The following is a 16,944-nucleotide window of genomic DNA, read 5'->3' on the forward strand; positions in this document are numbered from 1 at the left end:
CTGTCTCTAGGACTTAACTTCCCCTGGGCATAGTAAGTTTGGAGGGTCCTTAAATTTTATTTTCTTTTACACATTCTACAAAATTTTGTATCTTAAGCCAGTAATTCTCAAGGTGGTGACAAGTGGTTAAGTGGAACGAATTTTACAAATCACTTGGGGAATACTTTCTTGAAAGTGTATCTGTACCACCTCTCTGAAATTATATATATACACAGGTCTCTGCCCCCAGTCGCTGGCACAGAGCTCCTAAAGCTCTTGTAATTTCCTGAATGACAAGGGTGCTAGGAGAATCTTTTGTTCTAATATTTGGTCTTTGACTCTAGTTCCTGCCACGCAGTTCCTAAAAGCTTTGTAAATTCCAGGTAATAGGAATGTCTTTTACTGCAAGGAGGCAACTCCTGGTGAGCTCCTAAATGAGGGCCAGTCACCAGAAGAACCAAACCATGATTATAAACTTGGAACTTTCAGTTCCACCTTCCCTCCAGAGAGGCTGGAAGTGGACTTTATTAATCATGCCTATGTGATTTGAAGTCTCCATAAAAATCCCTCAACCATGGGATTTGGAGGGTTTCTGGGCTGCACAACACATGGAGCCTCCTGGAGTGTGGCACACTCTGGACAGGGCATGAAAGCTCCACACTCCTTCCCCCATACCTTGCCTATGCACCTCCTCCATCACCTGTATCCTTTATAATAAACCTGCAAAAGTTAAATGTTTCCCTAGCAAATTAACTGAACCCAAGAAGAGGGTTGTAGGAATGCTGATGGGGAGCCAGATCACAACCTGGGTCTTGTGCCCGGCATCTGAAGTGGGGGCAGTCTTGTGGGAATGAGCCCTCAACCTGTGGGATCTGACATTCTTTCAGGTGTAGTGTTAGAGCTGAGTTAAATTCTAAAACACCCAGTTGGTGTCTGCCAGAGAATCTGGTATCAGAAGTGTTATGCTGAATGGTGTGAGAGTAGAAAAAAACACTTGGGTTTTTCCCATCCCTAATGGCCTTTTAGATTCCCCAGGCAGTAAGTACTTTGGGGAGCCAGTGCTACTGTTAAGCATTTATGGTGTCTTTTTGTATAGGCTTGGCAGAAAAAAGGTTGAGAATTATGTTCTAAGTGATACAGCAAACAATTAAGAGGTGCCAGTCATATTGCTATTTTGAAGTATGAAGGGAGATTCATTAAAAAAGCCATTTGTAAGCTTAAAGTAAGTTTGAAAGTGCACTTGAATTAATAGTCCTAGATTAATTTAAGCCCAGTGAACACTTGGACCAATCAGATAACAGAAATACTAGAATATTTAACCATCCTACTGTCGATCATAATCTCTCATGCTAAATTCATGTGGCAAAATCATTTGTTTAAAAACACCATCGGCCGGGCGCAGTGGCTCACGCCTGTAAGCCCAGCACTTTGGGAGGCCAAGGCGGGCGGATCATGAGATCAGGAGTTTGAGACCAGTCTGGCCAACATAGAGAAACCCCATCTCTACTAAAAACACAAAAAATTAGCGGGGTGTGGTGGCGGGTGCCTGTAATCCCGGCTACTCGGGAGGCTGAGGCAGGAGAATGGCGTGAACCTGGGAGGCGGAGGTTGCAGTAAGCCGAGATTGCGCCATTGCACTCCAGCCTGGGTGACAGTGTGAGACTGTCTCAAAAAAAACCAAAAAAACAAAAAAACACTATCTTTTCACAATGAGCTTTAATATTTCAGGCCACAGCCAGTTTGCTGTATTCAAAAACAAACAAGCAAACAAACATTAGTGATATAATATCATTTTGGTGATGAAAAACCTGTGTGTGTATTATTCTTTCATGTTCTAAGAATCATAACAAAATCTAAAATGTTGGAAAGTTATAAAAAATTTATTTTCACTCCCCCCAAATCTAACTAAATTTTATGTTAAGTAAACACAAAATTAACATAGAAATGTATATGACCTGAAAATTAAAAAAAAAAAAACTGTCAGTCATAGAATGTTTTATTTTAAACTTACTGTCAAACTTTCAAATACAACACGTGGCAAAGAAACAACAGTTCACACACAACATCTGCCACAATTCTCTTTGAACTGCCTTTTCTATATTACGTGATATTTTACAATTTCTTTCAATTTCTTACATTCATGGTATTCTTAAAGGCAGCAATGCCAATTTTTCTGCTTTGAAAATAGTTCGGTTAATGTTCTGAAATTGCTTAAAATGATATTTTCCTTTTAGTATTCTACTGCTGCCCACACTGACATAATTCAACATATTATCAATAAACTGTTAAGAGGTATACTGTACTTAATAAATCAACTCCCAACTCTAAGTTAACCTCAATCTAAAACAAGCATTTTCTTAAACCAGTATACTCAGCTACTTTTCTCAAAAATATTTCCATTCTGAAATAAGATTTTTTGTGAGATACAATAGTTTCATCTTTTATTCCTAACAGAACTCATGCCGTACTTTTTTTCTCAAAATATATTTGATATATTCTGTGCAAAATGTTAAGTTCTGTATAGGCATGTACCTTATTTTGAAAAAGTTTATAAAATATAATTCCTAAAAACAACCTCAACATTAGACAATAAAGGAAGAAAAAACATCAGACAAAGCCTAAGTTTTCACATGAGAAACTAAGTATGTTCTTAAAGCTCCAGTATTACATTCCTTGAAAAAACTCAGAATGCACTTTGGTCATTATTAAACATATTTGAACATAGGCAAATAAAATGAAATGCTTTCTGTTGTTTTTCATAGAATGAAAAAACATACTACACAATGAGGCTGAATTGAGGCTGATCAAAAGGAATGGTAAGAGCAAAGTGATATGACATGGCTCTGTTCTCCACACATTCCTGATTTTAAGATTATGATTTAGGGATTAGAACTGCACCAATCAAATAAATTATTTACAATTAATCATCTTAAAGTTCTTAAAATATGGTAAAAATATGAGGATATTCCACATGATACACTTTGCACCAAGAAAATTCTAGATTGTTTCAAATAAATTTTTAGAAACCAGATGCCCAGTTTAAAAAAAAATTGCAAAAACCATTTCATGTTTCATGTAATTTCTAAAATACTCGATTGTACAAATATAACAACTTAAAATCAAGGCCCAATGTAAGACACTATCATATTCGCCCAATTTACCCAACACACCAACATGATAAGTTCTCATTGGACACTTGGCAAATTATTCGTTGGGGAGGTTAAAAGCATCTCAAATAGCCCTTATATAACGGGGGTGGGGTGGGGAGAATGCACCAGATAAGTTTAGAGGATAGAATTTGCAAGCTGAAGCTGTCTTTTCTGAAAATTTGGATACAGTTTTATAACTAGCAATTAGAGAAATATTTTATTGGTTCTTAGCCTTATTCTTAAGTTGTTCATTTGAGTGTAGTATGAATAGCCTACACCAGAGTGTACCATGGGGAGAAAATTATTTACTTGAGTAAACATAATGTACTTTAGTAATATCAATAGGCACTTCACTTGTGAGATGAGTATATACCTCACTCAAAAGGATACCATATCACGCCCTAGTACACTATAACAGATCCCATATAAAGATACGCATTAAAAGTAACAATTTTAAAAAGTGCACATTTTGAGCATGCACAGTTGGAGCTGTGCAAACAGCCCAGTGTTTCAAATAAATACAAGTATTACTAGTTAATTTTTATCAAAATATCTTGCAGTATGGAAACCACTTACAATTATTGCTCTATTACAAGTTTTATCATCAAAGAGCACTTGTTGACCTGTTATATAATACCGTATATATTAATACTGAAGGGTGCTTAAACTGTAACTTAATCAGTTTGGATCCTGGCATTGTTCCAAAATAATTCAAGAGAAACCCTGACTGGATCTTGATTTACCAAAGAAAATGTTTTATGTGTATAGCTGAGTTCAATGCAATATTCCAAAGTTAAAGAATTTTTCCTCAAGTAAGGCAAGTTCACGGCATTGATGGAGAAACGGTGCTGAGCAATGGCTTCTGTTTTCACAATTTGTTATTTTGCCAATTATTTACGACCAATTACCAGGATCTCAAGTAGCTGGATATCAGTTTCATCACCCTTTCAACAACTAAGTATATCAATGCTTAAAAATAAAATATAAAGACTAAAATAAATGTAAAAAAAAGTGAACAAGTAAAATAAATATAAGAATTGCACAAGACAGTCTGATGTAAACACTTCAACTCCCTAGCTGAGACTCCTGAAGCAAAGAATCAGTGACAAGCTTTCAGGCAGCTTAGTCAGTACTCTTATTCTGGAAAAGAGGCTACATCTTCTTTTCTTTGAATTGTCATGATTTAATCTTCCATAGCTAGGAAAAAAAAAATAGAAGTGGTGACAAGCCAGTTTTAATATCAAAGCTTAAATTATATCATATAATATCATTTTTAAATTCAAATTTCATTCACAAACAAGTGCAGTTTCTAATATTTTAACTCCTTTATCCTTTTAAGAAGAACTCACCTTAAACACAAACAAAAATGTGAAAATCAGATTTCTATTGCTTTCTCTTGAGAAGTGGTTTTATATATATATATATAGTACTTGTTTAATATGATTATCTTACACCTTCCTAACAGTTAGTTGTGCATATATTGGAAGATGTATGCATTGCTCTACAGACAAATAATACAACTTTTGGCCAAAAACAGAAATAGGGCTTTTTTCTTTTTTATCACCTAAATTAACGTTTTATTAGTAAAAATAAACACTTCTTGCTGGGCGCAGTGGCTCACACCTGCAATCCCAGCACTCTGGGACGCCAAGGTGGGTGTATCACTTGGGGTCAGGAGTTCCGAGACCAGCCTGGCTAACACAGTGAAACACTGTCTCTACTAAAAATACAAAAATTGGCCAGGCATGGTGGTGCACACCTGTAGTCCCAGCTACTTGGGAGGCTGAGGCAGGAGAACTGCTTGAACTTGGGGGGCAGAGGTTGCAGTGAGCCAAGGTCACGCAACTGCACACCAGCCTGGGTGACAGAGCAGACTCCATCTTAAAATAAAAAATAAAAAAAAAAAACAAATAGTTCTACTTTTCCTACACAAGACTTCTATTTATAATAAATACTGTTCCAAGTTAGAAATTCCTGCAGTATTATAAAACATAAATATATATATAATTCTTTGAAATTAAATGTGAAATGTTCACTAATTGCAATCTTACCAAAATGACTGCATTACTGGGCATGTGAAGGTAAAATGGGCGCGACAAAAATGCAACAGGAAACTAAGAAATAAAATGTACTTGTAACCTCTTACCTTTAAATTAAATCCAAGCAAGTCACTGATAACACCAGAAACAGCTGACAGGATAACAACCTGGGTGATGTTATAAAGCAGCGGATTCATTGTAAGCCCATATAATCTAAAAGGACTGTCCAATTCCTAGCAGAAGATAAAAAAAAGTCAGTTCCAGATTCAAAAAGAATTACTAAGCTAATTCAGAACAATATACAATGAGAATTTTTAAAAAACACTTTCAAAAAAGTTACCAATTATGGATGCTTTTAGAAAGGATAAACTTGGTTAAACTTGAAACAAGTAAATTTTAATAATAGTTTTAATGATTTTAAAGGAAAAAGGAACTTCCTTTAAAAGAACTCTGTGACTAAATGTGTAACTCCAATTTCTGTCCCTTAAGCTATTATAAAGAGGCTAGAGAACATTTTTTAATATAAGAACTAGACTAGAAACTGAAAGAGAACAATACCTTTTGGTAGAACAATTAGAAATTGGCCAAATTTTCTGATAAGATTATAACATGTAAAAACTCCTCTTTGAGTCAATTCATTTTCAAATACATGTATTAATTAATTGGTTAATTCAAACATTTAAAGTTCTATTATATGCCAAGCCCTGTGCTAGGCTCTGGGAAGTTAAGATTCAGTCCCTGAGCTGAAGGACCTTACAGTTTAGTAGACATGCAACAAATAATTAAAATATGATAGTCCCATTTCAAAGGTACATATAAAAAGCAAATAATGAGGCCATAGAAAAAGGTGCTCCTGAAACTTTGTGGATGGTAGGGAGTAAATATTCTAAAAGACACATGAGAACATGACACATCTGAATTGCTACAGGTTGCTCAGCATTGTTAGGGCCCAAGTACAGGAAGAAAGATCACTGGGCCAGCAATGTAGAAGAAAGACTAGGGAGCAATGAGACCAGAAGCAAGAATATCTGTAAGGAGTTCAGTGTATCAAAAGCTTAAGTGAGAGACAAGGATCTCACATAGGGCAGTACTAATAGAGAAGAGGATAAATTGGAAGATATTTAAAGACTGAACCAGTGGACTTGAGAACTTCTTGGCTATAAAGAGAGAGAGAAAGAAGGTACGATCTATGTTAAGTTCCAGATTTCTGACTAGGAGACTATGTATGATAAAAAAGAATCATACTATTATGCTTTGTTATTCTAGTCATTTTTATACTTTGAGATTGTGGCTGCTCATTAAGTCTCATCTTTGTAGCCCCTTCCTACACAGTGCCTACACTCTGAAGATACCCAATAGACATGTGTCAAGCAAACACAAAACTATTAATTCAAGATATTTTTTCCAATTGAGCATTTTGGTCAAAAGTGGAGTTTGCCTCTATTATCTTTCTTGTTATTTAAATGTCATCATCTTCCTCAGGATAATTAAAGAGATTTGAAAAAGAAAGCAATCTGTAATTGCTTTTTATTATACCCCCACCCACTTCTTCTGAACTCTTCAATACTATGTGGTGCACAGTCTATACCCAATTCACACTGTTTAGTTGACTGAAGAATTAACTGTAACACTGAAACACAACTAATTTCATACCATTCTCTGAAAACATATAAATAACTCCAACAATTATATTCAGTTGGTTATAGAAGTTGAAATTTTAAAAAATATTTTCCTTTTAAGAACTAAAAACATCATGAATATTGTAAGCAGTGATAAAAAATGTTTTATTAAATTACCCCCAAAGAGTTATTATGAGATAAAATACACCAAAATTGTAATCCTTTTTGTTATCAAAAATTAAATGTTTATTTATGACATATATTTATTATGATAATTATGTATTATTACTTTCTAAGCTAACTCAGGCCAACCAGAAGACTTCTCTGAGAAATACAAAATAAAAAACTTCCAAGTTAACAACAAATTTTCTTTTTTGATATCTATTTTAAGGTGTAGGAGGCATATATTTCCAAAGATGCCAACCTCTACAATACTCCAGACATAATATTAAGTATTAATATACAATTTCCAAAGAAATTATTTGGATTAGTTCGAGCACTTTTGCAATGAGAAGTAAAATATAAATTGTATGTATGTGCACAAGTATAATTTGGAAACAACTTGGATAATCATGAAAACCACATACAAAGTAATATCTATAAACAAAAAAATAAAATTACGTCAGAACAGCATATTTGACATTATAACCATTTTCAATTCTATTCTTACCTTTAGCAGTTTAGTAGCCAGTTTTAAAACATTATTCACTAGTGTCAGTTCCTCCTTTTTGTTAGGTTTTTTCTCCATTTTCAAGTAGAGGTTTATCTTTTATAAAAAGAATAGAAATGCTTCAAATTATAATAAATACACATTTTTAAAGGACTTGAAAGATATTCACTCAAGTATCTGGTTACTGAGATTATAGGTGATTTTAATAGTCTTTATACTATATATTCCAAATTTCCTATACTTATTTTATAATAGGGAAATAACTGTTTCTCAAACACTTTTCAAATGTAATCAAAAGCCAAAATAAAAAAGACTGGATGGCATTATTTAAAAGGTGAGACACTTTAGTATCAGAGCCAAATCAACCTAAAAAATAAATAAAATTAGAATAAACTAAATCAATAGTTTATTACTTTTCTTATTTTCTTTTTTACTAGAGATGGGGTCTTGCTATGTTGCCCAGGCTGGTATTGAACTCCTGGATTCAAGTGATCCTCTCATCTCAGCCTCCCAAAGTGTTGGGATTATAGGCAGTCACAATGCTTTGTTGTTTTATGATTTATTTGAAAATCACTCAAAAATATTTGTGTATTTTTATTATCCACTCTATAATAGACAATTTTCGGGTGTCCACAGTTCCTTTCTTTGAAAAATGCTCTAACCCCAAGCCAGTGGAAGAAGCAAGCCTAGGCAACTGTGCTTATCCCATTTGATCTCACCTTTACCCCCAATCTGGCAGCCATCGCTGATTAGGCTGGAGTGTACACCCAAACCAAAGCTAGTCAATATACTGACTGGTGAGACTAACATGATATATCTATCAGATATTGCAGGAACATGACTGAAAAGTTAGTAAAAGTCTAAGCCAGAACTCATGCTAAGCCAAACCAAAACCGTGTGTAAACCAAAATCACAGGGTAACAAGTCTACAGAAAGGCCACTGGAAGAAAGGTGATTAGAAAGGCAGAAATGAGAAACCATTAGCCTCAGAGCGAGTTGGAGGAAGTGGTTGATTTTGTCCAATTCCATAAGGCTCAAGTATACTTTTTTTTGAGTTGGCGTCTCACTCTGTTGCCCAGGCTGGAGTGCAGTGGCACAATCTCAGCTCACTGCGGCCTCTGGGGTTCAAACGATTCTTCTGCCTCAGCCTAACAAGTAGCTGGGATTACAGGCGCGTGCCACCATACCTGGCTAATTTTTGTATTTTTTGTAGGGGTGGGGTTTCACCTTGTTGGCCAGGCTGGTCTTGAACTCCTGACATCAGGTAATCCACCTGCCTTAGCCTCCCAAAGTGCTGAGATTACGGGTGTGAGCCACCACACCTGGCAGGCTCAAGTATACTTTCTTAGGGATCTTTATCTTTGTGGGTTACTCTCTTGTTTGAGCTAATTTGACAGGTTTATTGATTCTTTAAAATCAAACTATCCCTAACTAAAATATTCATGGGAATACGTTTCTTTACAAAATTCCTATAAAATGGCAAGGGGAAAATATTTAACAAATTCATACGAAATAAAATTAACCAATTATACTTTATTCTACTGAGTAAAAATGTATACTTACTCAAATGCGGCTCTGCTACACTGCAAAGCAAACATGTCCCATTCATAGTTTAAAATACATTAATTTAACAAATGGTACTTCCTTCTTGTCAAATAAAAATGGGACATTAAAAAAGTAGATTGGATTTGAAATATGAATCAAGGCAGGAACACTGAAGAAAGGCTTGTGTCCTATTAAATTTTACATTTTGCTTTAAAGCACAAATGACCTTAATCAAATAAAACACATTCTTGAAAAACATAAAGGAAATGAAAACATTTTAACTTATAGACATTAACTTATAGCATAATAAGCAGGCACACTCACCTGTTCAGTAAGTAATATTGAGGTATTGCTATATTTTTTACTTGTTTCTGATCCAAGGGTAACAAATCTTAGGAGAAAAAGTGTTAACGAGATGCACCAGATTACCAATTCCCAATTGTAGTGACAATCAAGGAAGATCTCGTGTACATGAAGTAGCTAAAAGTATGAAAAAGGTAACATAAAGCAGCAATGTGATTCAAACAATTTCTTTTCAAAAGAAATAAACATTTTACTTCATAGATTGTTCATAAATTTAGTATTACATTTTAGAAACATTCTACATTATGGAATATTTTAAGCTATCAAAAGTATAGAGTATAATGTAATTAATATCCATGGGGCCTCTACCCAGTTTTGTCAAATCTTAATATTTTGCAACATCTCTTTCAGATTAAAAAATAATAATGTTACAGATTCAGTTGAAATCACTTTAAACTTTGCCTTCTCATTTTTCTTCCCCTTCCCACCCCAGAAGTAATGAATTCTATGTTTATCTTTTCCATAATGGTTTTTATAGTTTAGCTACATATACATCCTTAAAACTATGTAATTTTTTGTATATTTTAAAATTTATTTTCCAAGCACTTGGGAGTTGGAAAAAAAAGAAAAAAAATTTATATAAATGTTACATTATCTACATCATTCTTTAATTTCTTTTTATTCCACTGAATTTTGTTTTCAAGGTTGATTCATGATGATAGATTTGGCTCTAAATTTGTTCATTCTAACTCCTATGTTAAAGTAAAAAAATCAGCCACAATTTATTGGCCAGTAAAACAATCAACCACAACTTATTGGTCAACCCTATCATTAATATTTTGTTGCCAATTTCCATTATTACAAGCAATGCTGCAATACACATTCTTGTATGTGTTTCCTTGTATGCACAAGCAAGACTTTCTCTAGAAGTTAATATCTGGGAGTCAAATCACTGGGTTCTTGGATATTATATCTTCAACTTTATTAGATATTGTAAGTTTGTCTCTGAAATAGTTGCACCAATATATACTCTCAGCAGTGTATCAGAGTTCCCTTTGCCATCATTTTCATTCATACTTGTTATTATCTAACTTCCTAATATCTGCTAATCTAATGGGTGTGAAGTGTTCTCTCATTGCCTTAATTTTACTTTTCCTGATGTTTAGGGAGGATCAGTATGTTTCATGTGCTTATTGGTAATTGAATTTCCTCCTGTGAGTTATCTTTTTATATTCTACATCCACTTTTTTTCTAGTATATTGTTCGTTTTTCCTATTGATTTGTAGAAGTTATTTCTATAATGTGACTAACAATCCTATTTAAGTCATTTTGCCACTATCTTTCCCAGACTCTGGTTTGTTGTTTATGGTGTCTTTGCAGGACATGAAATTTTAATTTTCATTTGTGATCATATTAAAAATTTTGTTTTTCACATTTAGATCTTTAATCCACCTAGAATTTATTTTTATGTATAGCATGAAGTCATTTGATTTTGCTCCATTTTTACTTCATATTTCCATTTTGTAAAGCCTTCCTACATTGATATATAATGCCATCTGATCATATATTAGGTTTCTACATATATATGGCTATGTACAACTCTATTTCATCCCATTGGTCATTCTATACCTGGGCAAAAATCATAAAGTCTTTCTGTAATTTTAAAATAAGTCTCTCATCCGAAGGTCCGAAGAGAAATTAAAAAAAGAAAAACAAAAAGAAAAATTAGGCCGGGCACGGTGGCTCATGCCTGTAACCCCAGCACTTTGGGAGGCCAAGGTGGGTGCGTTACCTGAGGTCAGGAGTTCAAGACCAGCCTGGCAAACATGGTGAAACCCCGTCTCTACTAAAAATACAAAAATTAGCCGGGTGTGGTGGCACACTCCTGTAATCCCAGCTACTCAGGAGGCTGAGGCAGGAGAATTGCTTGAGCCAGGGAGGCAGAGGCTACAGTGAGCTGAGATCGTGCCACTGCACTCCAGCCTGGCCGACAGAGCGAGATTCTGTCTCAAAAAAAAAAAAAAAGAAAGAAAGAAAAAAGAAAATAAATCTTCATATTTCTGGTACAGCAACTTGTTCTTCAAAATTATCTGGACTACTCTTGTCTTTCTGTGCTTCCAGATGAGTTTTAGGGAGCTTGATGTGTTACTTATTTTTTAAAATAAACAAAGCATTCTGTTTAATTACATGGGATTCCAACAATTCCCCCAGGAGAATCAATATGAAATTGAAATTGAGCCTTCCCACCTATTAACATTGTGACTAACATTGTATACCTTCTTTTTTAAATTTTTTTTTGAACTGAGTCTCACTCTGTCACCCAGGCTGGAGTGCAGTGGCGTTATCTCGGCTCACTGCAACCTCCGCCTCCCGAGTTCAAGTGGTTCTCCTGCTTCAGCCTCCCGAGTAGCTGGGATTACAGGCATGAACCACCGTGATGGGCTAATTTTTGAATTTTTCAGTAGAGATGGGGTTTTGCCATGGTGGCCAGGCTGGTCTTGAACTCCTGACCTCAGGTTATCCGCCCACTTAGGCCTCCCAAAGGGCTGGGATTATAGGCATGAACCACCACGCTCAGCCTCATTGTGTACCTTCTTTTATAATTTTCAATAAAGTTTTATCCTATTTCTCCATAAGGTCCTACATATCTTTTGTTAGAATTATTCTTGTGAATCTTTTTTTGTTGTTGTTGCTATTGAAAATAACATATGTGTTTTTTGTCGTTGTTTTGTTTTTACAGACAGGGTCTCATTCTGTTACTCCAGGCTGGAGTGCAGTGGCACAATCGTGGCTCACTGCAGCCTTGACCTCCCAAGGCTCAGGTGATCTTCTCACCTCAGCTTCCCAAGTAGCTGGGATCACAGGTGTGTGTCACCATGTCTGGCTTTTTTTTTTTTTTTTTTTTTTTTTTGTAGAGACCAGGTCTCACTATGTTGCCCAGGCTGGTCTTGAACTCCTGGGCTCAAGGGATCCATCCACTTTGGCCTTCCAAAGTGCTAAGATTATAACCATGAGTCACTGTGCCTGGCCAGTATTTACAGTTTTCAATGATCTATTTCTGTATATAGCAGATGTCAACAAATTATGTCCACTGGCCAAATCTAGCTTTAGGCCTCTGTCTGTCTCGCCCCATAGCTAAAAGTAATTTTTATATTATTTCAAAGGAAGAAGAGAAAGAGGAATTAGAAGAAAAAGAATATATTTCAGAGATTGTATGTGTCAGGCAAAAGTCTAAAATATTTATCTGGCCCTTTGCAGAGGAAGTTTGCTGATCTCTGGTTTATAGAAACAAAATTAATTTTTAAAATGTTGTTCTATTTTTGTTAATCTTCATATAACAAATATATTTTAAATAATGTGTCTGTAAAGTCGCTTGGATATTCTATATAAACAATCATATAGTTTAAGATTTTTTTCCCCCAAACTTTAGACCACTTTTCCCCCCCCATCTTTGTTGATTAATACCCTCCCATCAAATGCTGACTAGAAGTGGTAAAGCAGGTAACTGTCTTATTCCCAATTTTAAAGTAAATAACTCTTAAGGTGATACCATTATGTATAATGCTTGCTCCAAATTTTGAAAGATATACTTTATCGGATTAAGGACAATACTTCCTAGTCCTTGGATCATGAATGTCCACTGAAAACTTACAAATTGTTTTCTGCATCTATTGATATGATTGCATGTTTTCTGCCTTTAATCAGCTTAAATTGCATTAATGGATTTTCTAAAGTTGAAATCTGCATTCCAGGGACAAACTGTCTTAGTCATGGCCTATTTACTGTAATTCATTTTCTGGCTTCATCTTCTTAGTATTTTGTTGAGGAATTTTGTATCTAATAAATGAAACCAGCTCAGTTTCCCATTTTCATACTAGCTCTATGGTACTGGCATCAACGTTATATTGGCCTCATAAAATGAGTTGAAGAATATCCCCTTTTCCTATTGACTAGATCTTTTGTGTAAGTTTAGGATTATCTATTTAAATATTTGACAAAATTCATCTGTAAAACCATACGAGTATGGAGGATTTTTCTAGGTGGCATATTTTAAACTACTGAAATTTTAAACTACTTACAGTTACAGCTCTCTTCAGCTTTTCAATTACTTTTTGAGTCCGTTTTAATAGATTATGCATTTCTATAAAATTGTCCACTTATGCCTTCAACTTTAATGACATAAAGCACTTCATACTAGTATCTTAAAAAAAATTCTCAATTGTGCCAGTATTAAACTGTTTACAGTTTAATAGTGTGCTCTCTTTTAAAGAATGTATTATTTGTATGGTTTTAAATCTCCAAATATATAAGTTTTTTTGTTGCTATCATTCTTTTCTACTTTTTGACTATACGACAGCTAAATATTGTGGTCTGTATAGTATCAGACATTTGGTATTAGTTTTTACTTTATTGCCTAATATATGGGAAAGTTTTATAAACATCCTTGTACCTGAAAAAAAAGTCATTAATTCAGAAAAATTCTTAGCCATTATCTCTCCAAATGTTGTTTTTCAGCATTCTTTCTTCCTGGAATTCTTTTTCTTTTTGGAGACAGTCTCGTTCTGTTGTCCAGGCTGAAGTACAGTGGCACGACCTCGGCTCACTGCAACTTCTGTCTCCCGGGTTCAAGCGATTCTCCTGCCTCAGCCTCCCGAGCAGCTGCAATTACAGGCGCGAGCCACCATGCCCGGTTAATTTTGTATTTTCAGTAGAGAGAGGTTTCACCATATTGGCCAGGCTGGTCGCGAACTCCTGACCTCAAGTGCTCTGCCTGCCTCGGCCTCCCAAAATGCTGGGATTACATGCGTGGGCCACCACACCCAGCCTCCTCCTGGAATTCTTATTAGACGTACGTTGGATCTCCCACGATGTCTAAATATCCATTTTGCATTTTCTGTCTCTTTATCTCTGCCCTGTATTTTAGTCATTTCTTTCATCTTCCCAGTTCACTATGTCTTTAGCTGTCTTTAATTTGCTATTTATTCTGTTCATTGTGTTTTAAAAGTCAGTGACTTTGTTCCAGCAGTGAAAAGCAAAAAACAAGTCAAAAGTCAATAACTGTATTTTTCATTTCTCTGAAGTTCTTTTTCAAACTTACCTGTTCTTTTTTCACAGTGTTATCTATGTCTTTCATCACTGTAAATAAACTTAGTTTCCACCTGATCAAACTGAAATAGCTGGAGATCTAATCCTGCTATTGGTTTATCTGTTGACTCCTTCATGTTAGACTGTTTCTTCCTATGTTTTGATACCGGAAGGAGCTTTATCTGTGGTTCCCGTGAGGTCTAGGCCGAAGTCGCATGCCCCCAAACAGCCTTGGTTTTGCTTCTGTTAGGTATCCAGGGGCCTAGGACCACTTTTTATATTAACTTTTTGACATGAGGGTTACAGGACAAGATGTATAATGTCAATCTGAACCCTAAACCTGTAGTAAGGGCAGAGTTATAATTATATATTCTTAGAAGAGACTTTTCCCCCGTCCTTGTCATCCAGAGTCAGATAAGCTTCCTTCTTGTCTTCCAGTGCTGGTGAGCAGACTGTTTCTCTTATCCAACTTTTTACTGAGGCTGTAGGTCTTTGAGGGTTTGACTTCATGGTATGAGTAGGGAGGTATACAGGTCAAGGCCTCATCTCCTGTCCTACGTGGGCATAAAATTTCAAGTCTCTGGGATACAATACTAATACTGGCAATGTACCTCACTCTTATTCTCATGCTGCCATAGCATTAATGCTTATTCTTAAATACTCTGGTTTTCAGTTTTGTCTTCATTTTTGGCTCTTTATTATCTTACGAACTCAGATATGTACACAATATGTACATTCAAAAGCTGAGGGTTCCCCCCAGCATTGTTTGATGTTTTTTTTTTATTTGTTTGTTTTTGGAGACAGAGTCTTGCTGTATCCCCCAGGCTGGAGTGCAGTGATGCAATCTCGGCTTTCTGGGTTCAAGCAATTCTCATGCCTCAGCCTCCTGAATAGCTGGGATTACAGGCGCCTACCACCATGCCCAGCTAATTTTTGTATTTTTAATAGAGACGAGGTTTCACCATGTTGGTCGGGCTGGTCTCGAACTCCTGACCTCAGGTGATCCGCACTCCTTGGCCTCCCAAAGTGCTGGGATTACAGGTGTGAGCCACTGTGCCCGGCCTGTTTGATGTTTTAAAGTAGAAGAATTTTCAGATAATCCAGTACACCATACTACTTGGAATGGAAGTTTGCATATATTTTATTATTTTTGTTTTTAAAATTTTAATACTCTTAAACTTATTTTTTAATATTACATGGCCCATGACACAACCCTCAGGAGACCCTGAGAACATGTTCCCCTGCATTATACCAGTGCATATCCTGAGATACTTTGGACTCCCTAACTAATCTGGGTCACTAAAAATTCTTTTTCAGAGTATGCAGCAGTTAAGTCACAGTAACAATTCAGATATAAAAAATAAAAGAATAGGCCGGGCGCTGTGGCTCACACCTGTAATCCCAGCACTTTGGGAGGCCGAGGCGGGCAGATCATGAGGTCAGGAGATCGAGACCATCCTGGCTAACATGGTAAAACCCCGTCTCTACTAAAAAAATACAAAAAATAAATTAGCCAGGCGTGATGGTGGGCACCTGTAGTCCCAGCTACTCGGGAGGCTGAGGCAGGAGAATGGCATGAACCCGGGAGGCGGAGGTTGCAGTGAGCCAAGATCATGCCACTGCACTCCAGCCTGGGCGACAGGGCGAGACTCCATCTCAAAAAAAAAAAAAAAGAAATAAATAAAAGAATCATAAACATGAATAAATTGGACATTCATGGGACAATTTCATAACTCATGTTTCTTTTGGGAAGTAAAGATAATGAGAAGGATTCTAGGCAAAAATTAATCTGTGTTCATTCAACAGACATTTGAGCATACATGCTCACTGTTCATGGCACAGAGATAAGATGCACTTATTTATTCTACCAAAAAAACTGCAAAAAGATAACCTCAAAACTTACTTTCTAACTAGGCTTACTTATATCATTATTTGATTATTTATTAATCTGAAAGTTAGTATTTATATATCTGGTTAATTTCTACATGGAGCGAGTTAACTCACCTGGGCACAACAGATAAATACAACTGAGATAGTCAATAAGAAAGCAGATGAAACTATTACATCAACTGATCGCTGAGGACCTCGACGCTGCAGGGTGTGGGTGGAAGGGAGAAAAGGAAACATTTTAAAATATATTTACTAATTAGCAGATAATTTCCATGGTTTCACTAAAGGTGTTGACTCATCACCATGAGTTGATCATAGCCCACAATGTTGAATATACCTAATTTGTTAGGCAAATTTTAATGATAGTGTTATGATTTCCTGAGGATTTGCAACAGAGTTAAAAGGGTATCTATATCTATATAGCATAAAATTATTGGTATAACTTTCAAATACTTCATTTTGTCAAACACGAGTCATTTATTCAACAAATATTTCTTAAGCACCTGCTTAGCACTAGATACTGTGCTGGGTGCTACAAATACAACAGAGAACAACACATGGTCCCTCTACCTTCACAGAAACTAGGAGGGAAGTGAGACATCAAGTTCATAATCACAGATATATGTGATAAATTGTGATGAGTGCTAAAAGGGAAAGACATAGGA

At 35.7% G+C, this 16,944-nt stretch overlaps 1 protein-coding gene across 4 annotated transcripts in view; it reads right to left on the reverse strand.

Annotated features, from left to right (window-relative positions):
• Positions 1–1,957: 1,957 nt before the first annotated feature.
• Positions 1,958–16,944, reverse strand: part of PHTF2 (putative homeodomain transcription factor 2) — a 155,422-nt gene continuing 140,435 nt past the window's right edge. For all 4 annotated transcript variants that reach the window (XM_032761240.2, XM_032761237.2, XM_032761241.2 and 1 more), the window contains 5 exons: positions 16,394–16,480; positions 9,326–9,481; positions 7,457–7,552; positions 5,275–5,400; positions 1,958–4,325 (listed from right to left, as the gene is read on the reverse strand). In XM_032761240.2, the coding sequence (XP_032617131.1) occupies positions 4,305–4,325; positions 5,275–5,400; positions 7,457–7,552; positions 9,326–9,481; positions 16,394–16,480 (486 nt within the window). In that variant the 3' untranslated portion in view covers positions 1,958–4,304. The remainder of the gene's footprint in view (positions 4,326–5,274; positions 5,401–7,456; positions 7,553–9,325; positions 9,482–16,393; positions 16,481–16,944) is intronic.

This window comes from Hylobates moloch, unplaced genomic scaffold (genome assembly GCF_009828535.3).
Source record: "Hylobates moloch isolate HMO894 unplaced genomic scaffold, HMol_V3 SCAFFOLD_1, whole genome shotgun sequence".
Taxonomy (NCBI): Eukaryota; Metazoa; Chordata; class Mammalia; order Primates; family Hylobatidae; genus Hylobates; species Hylobates moloch.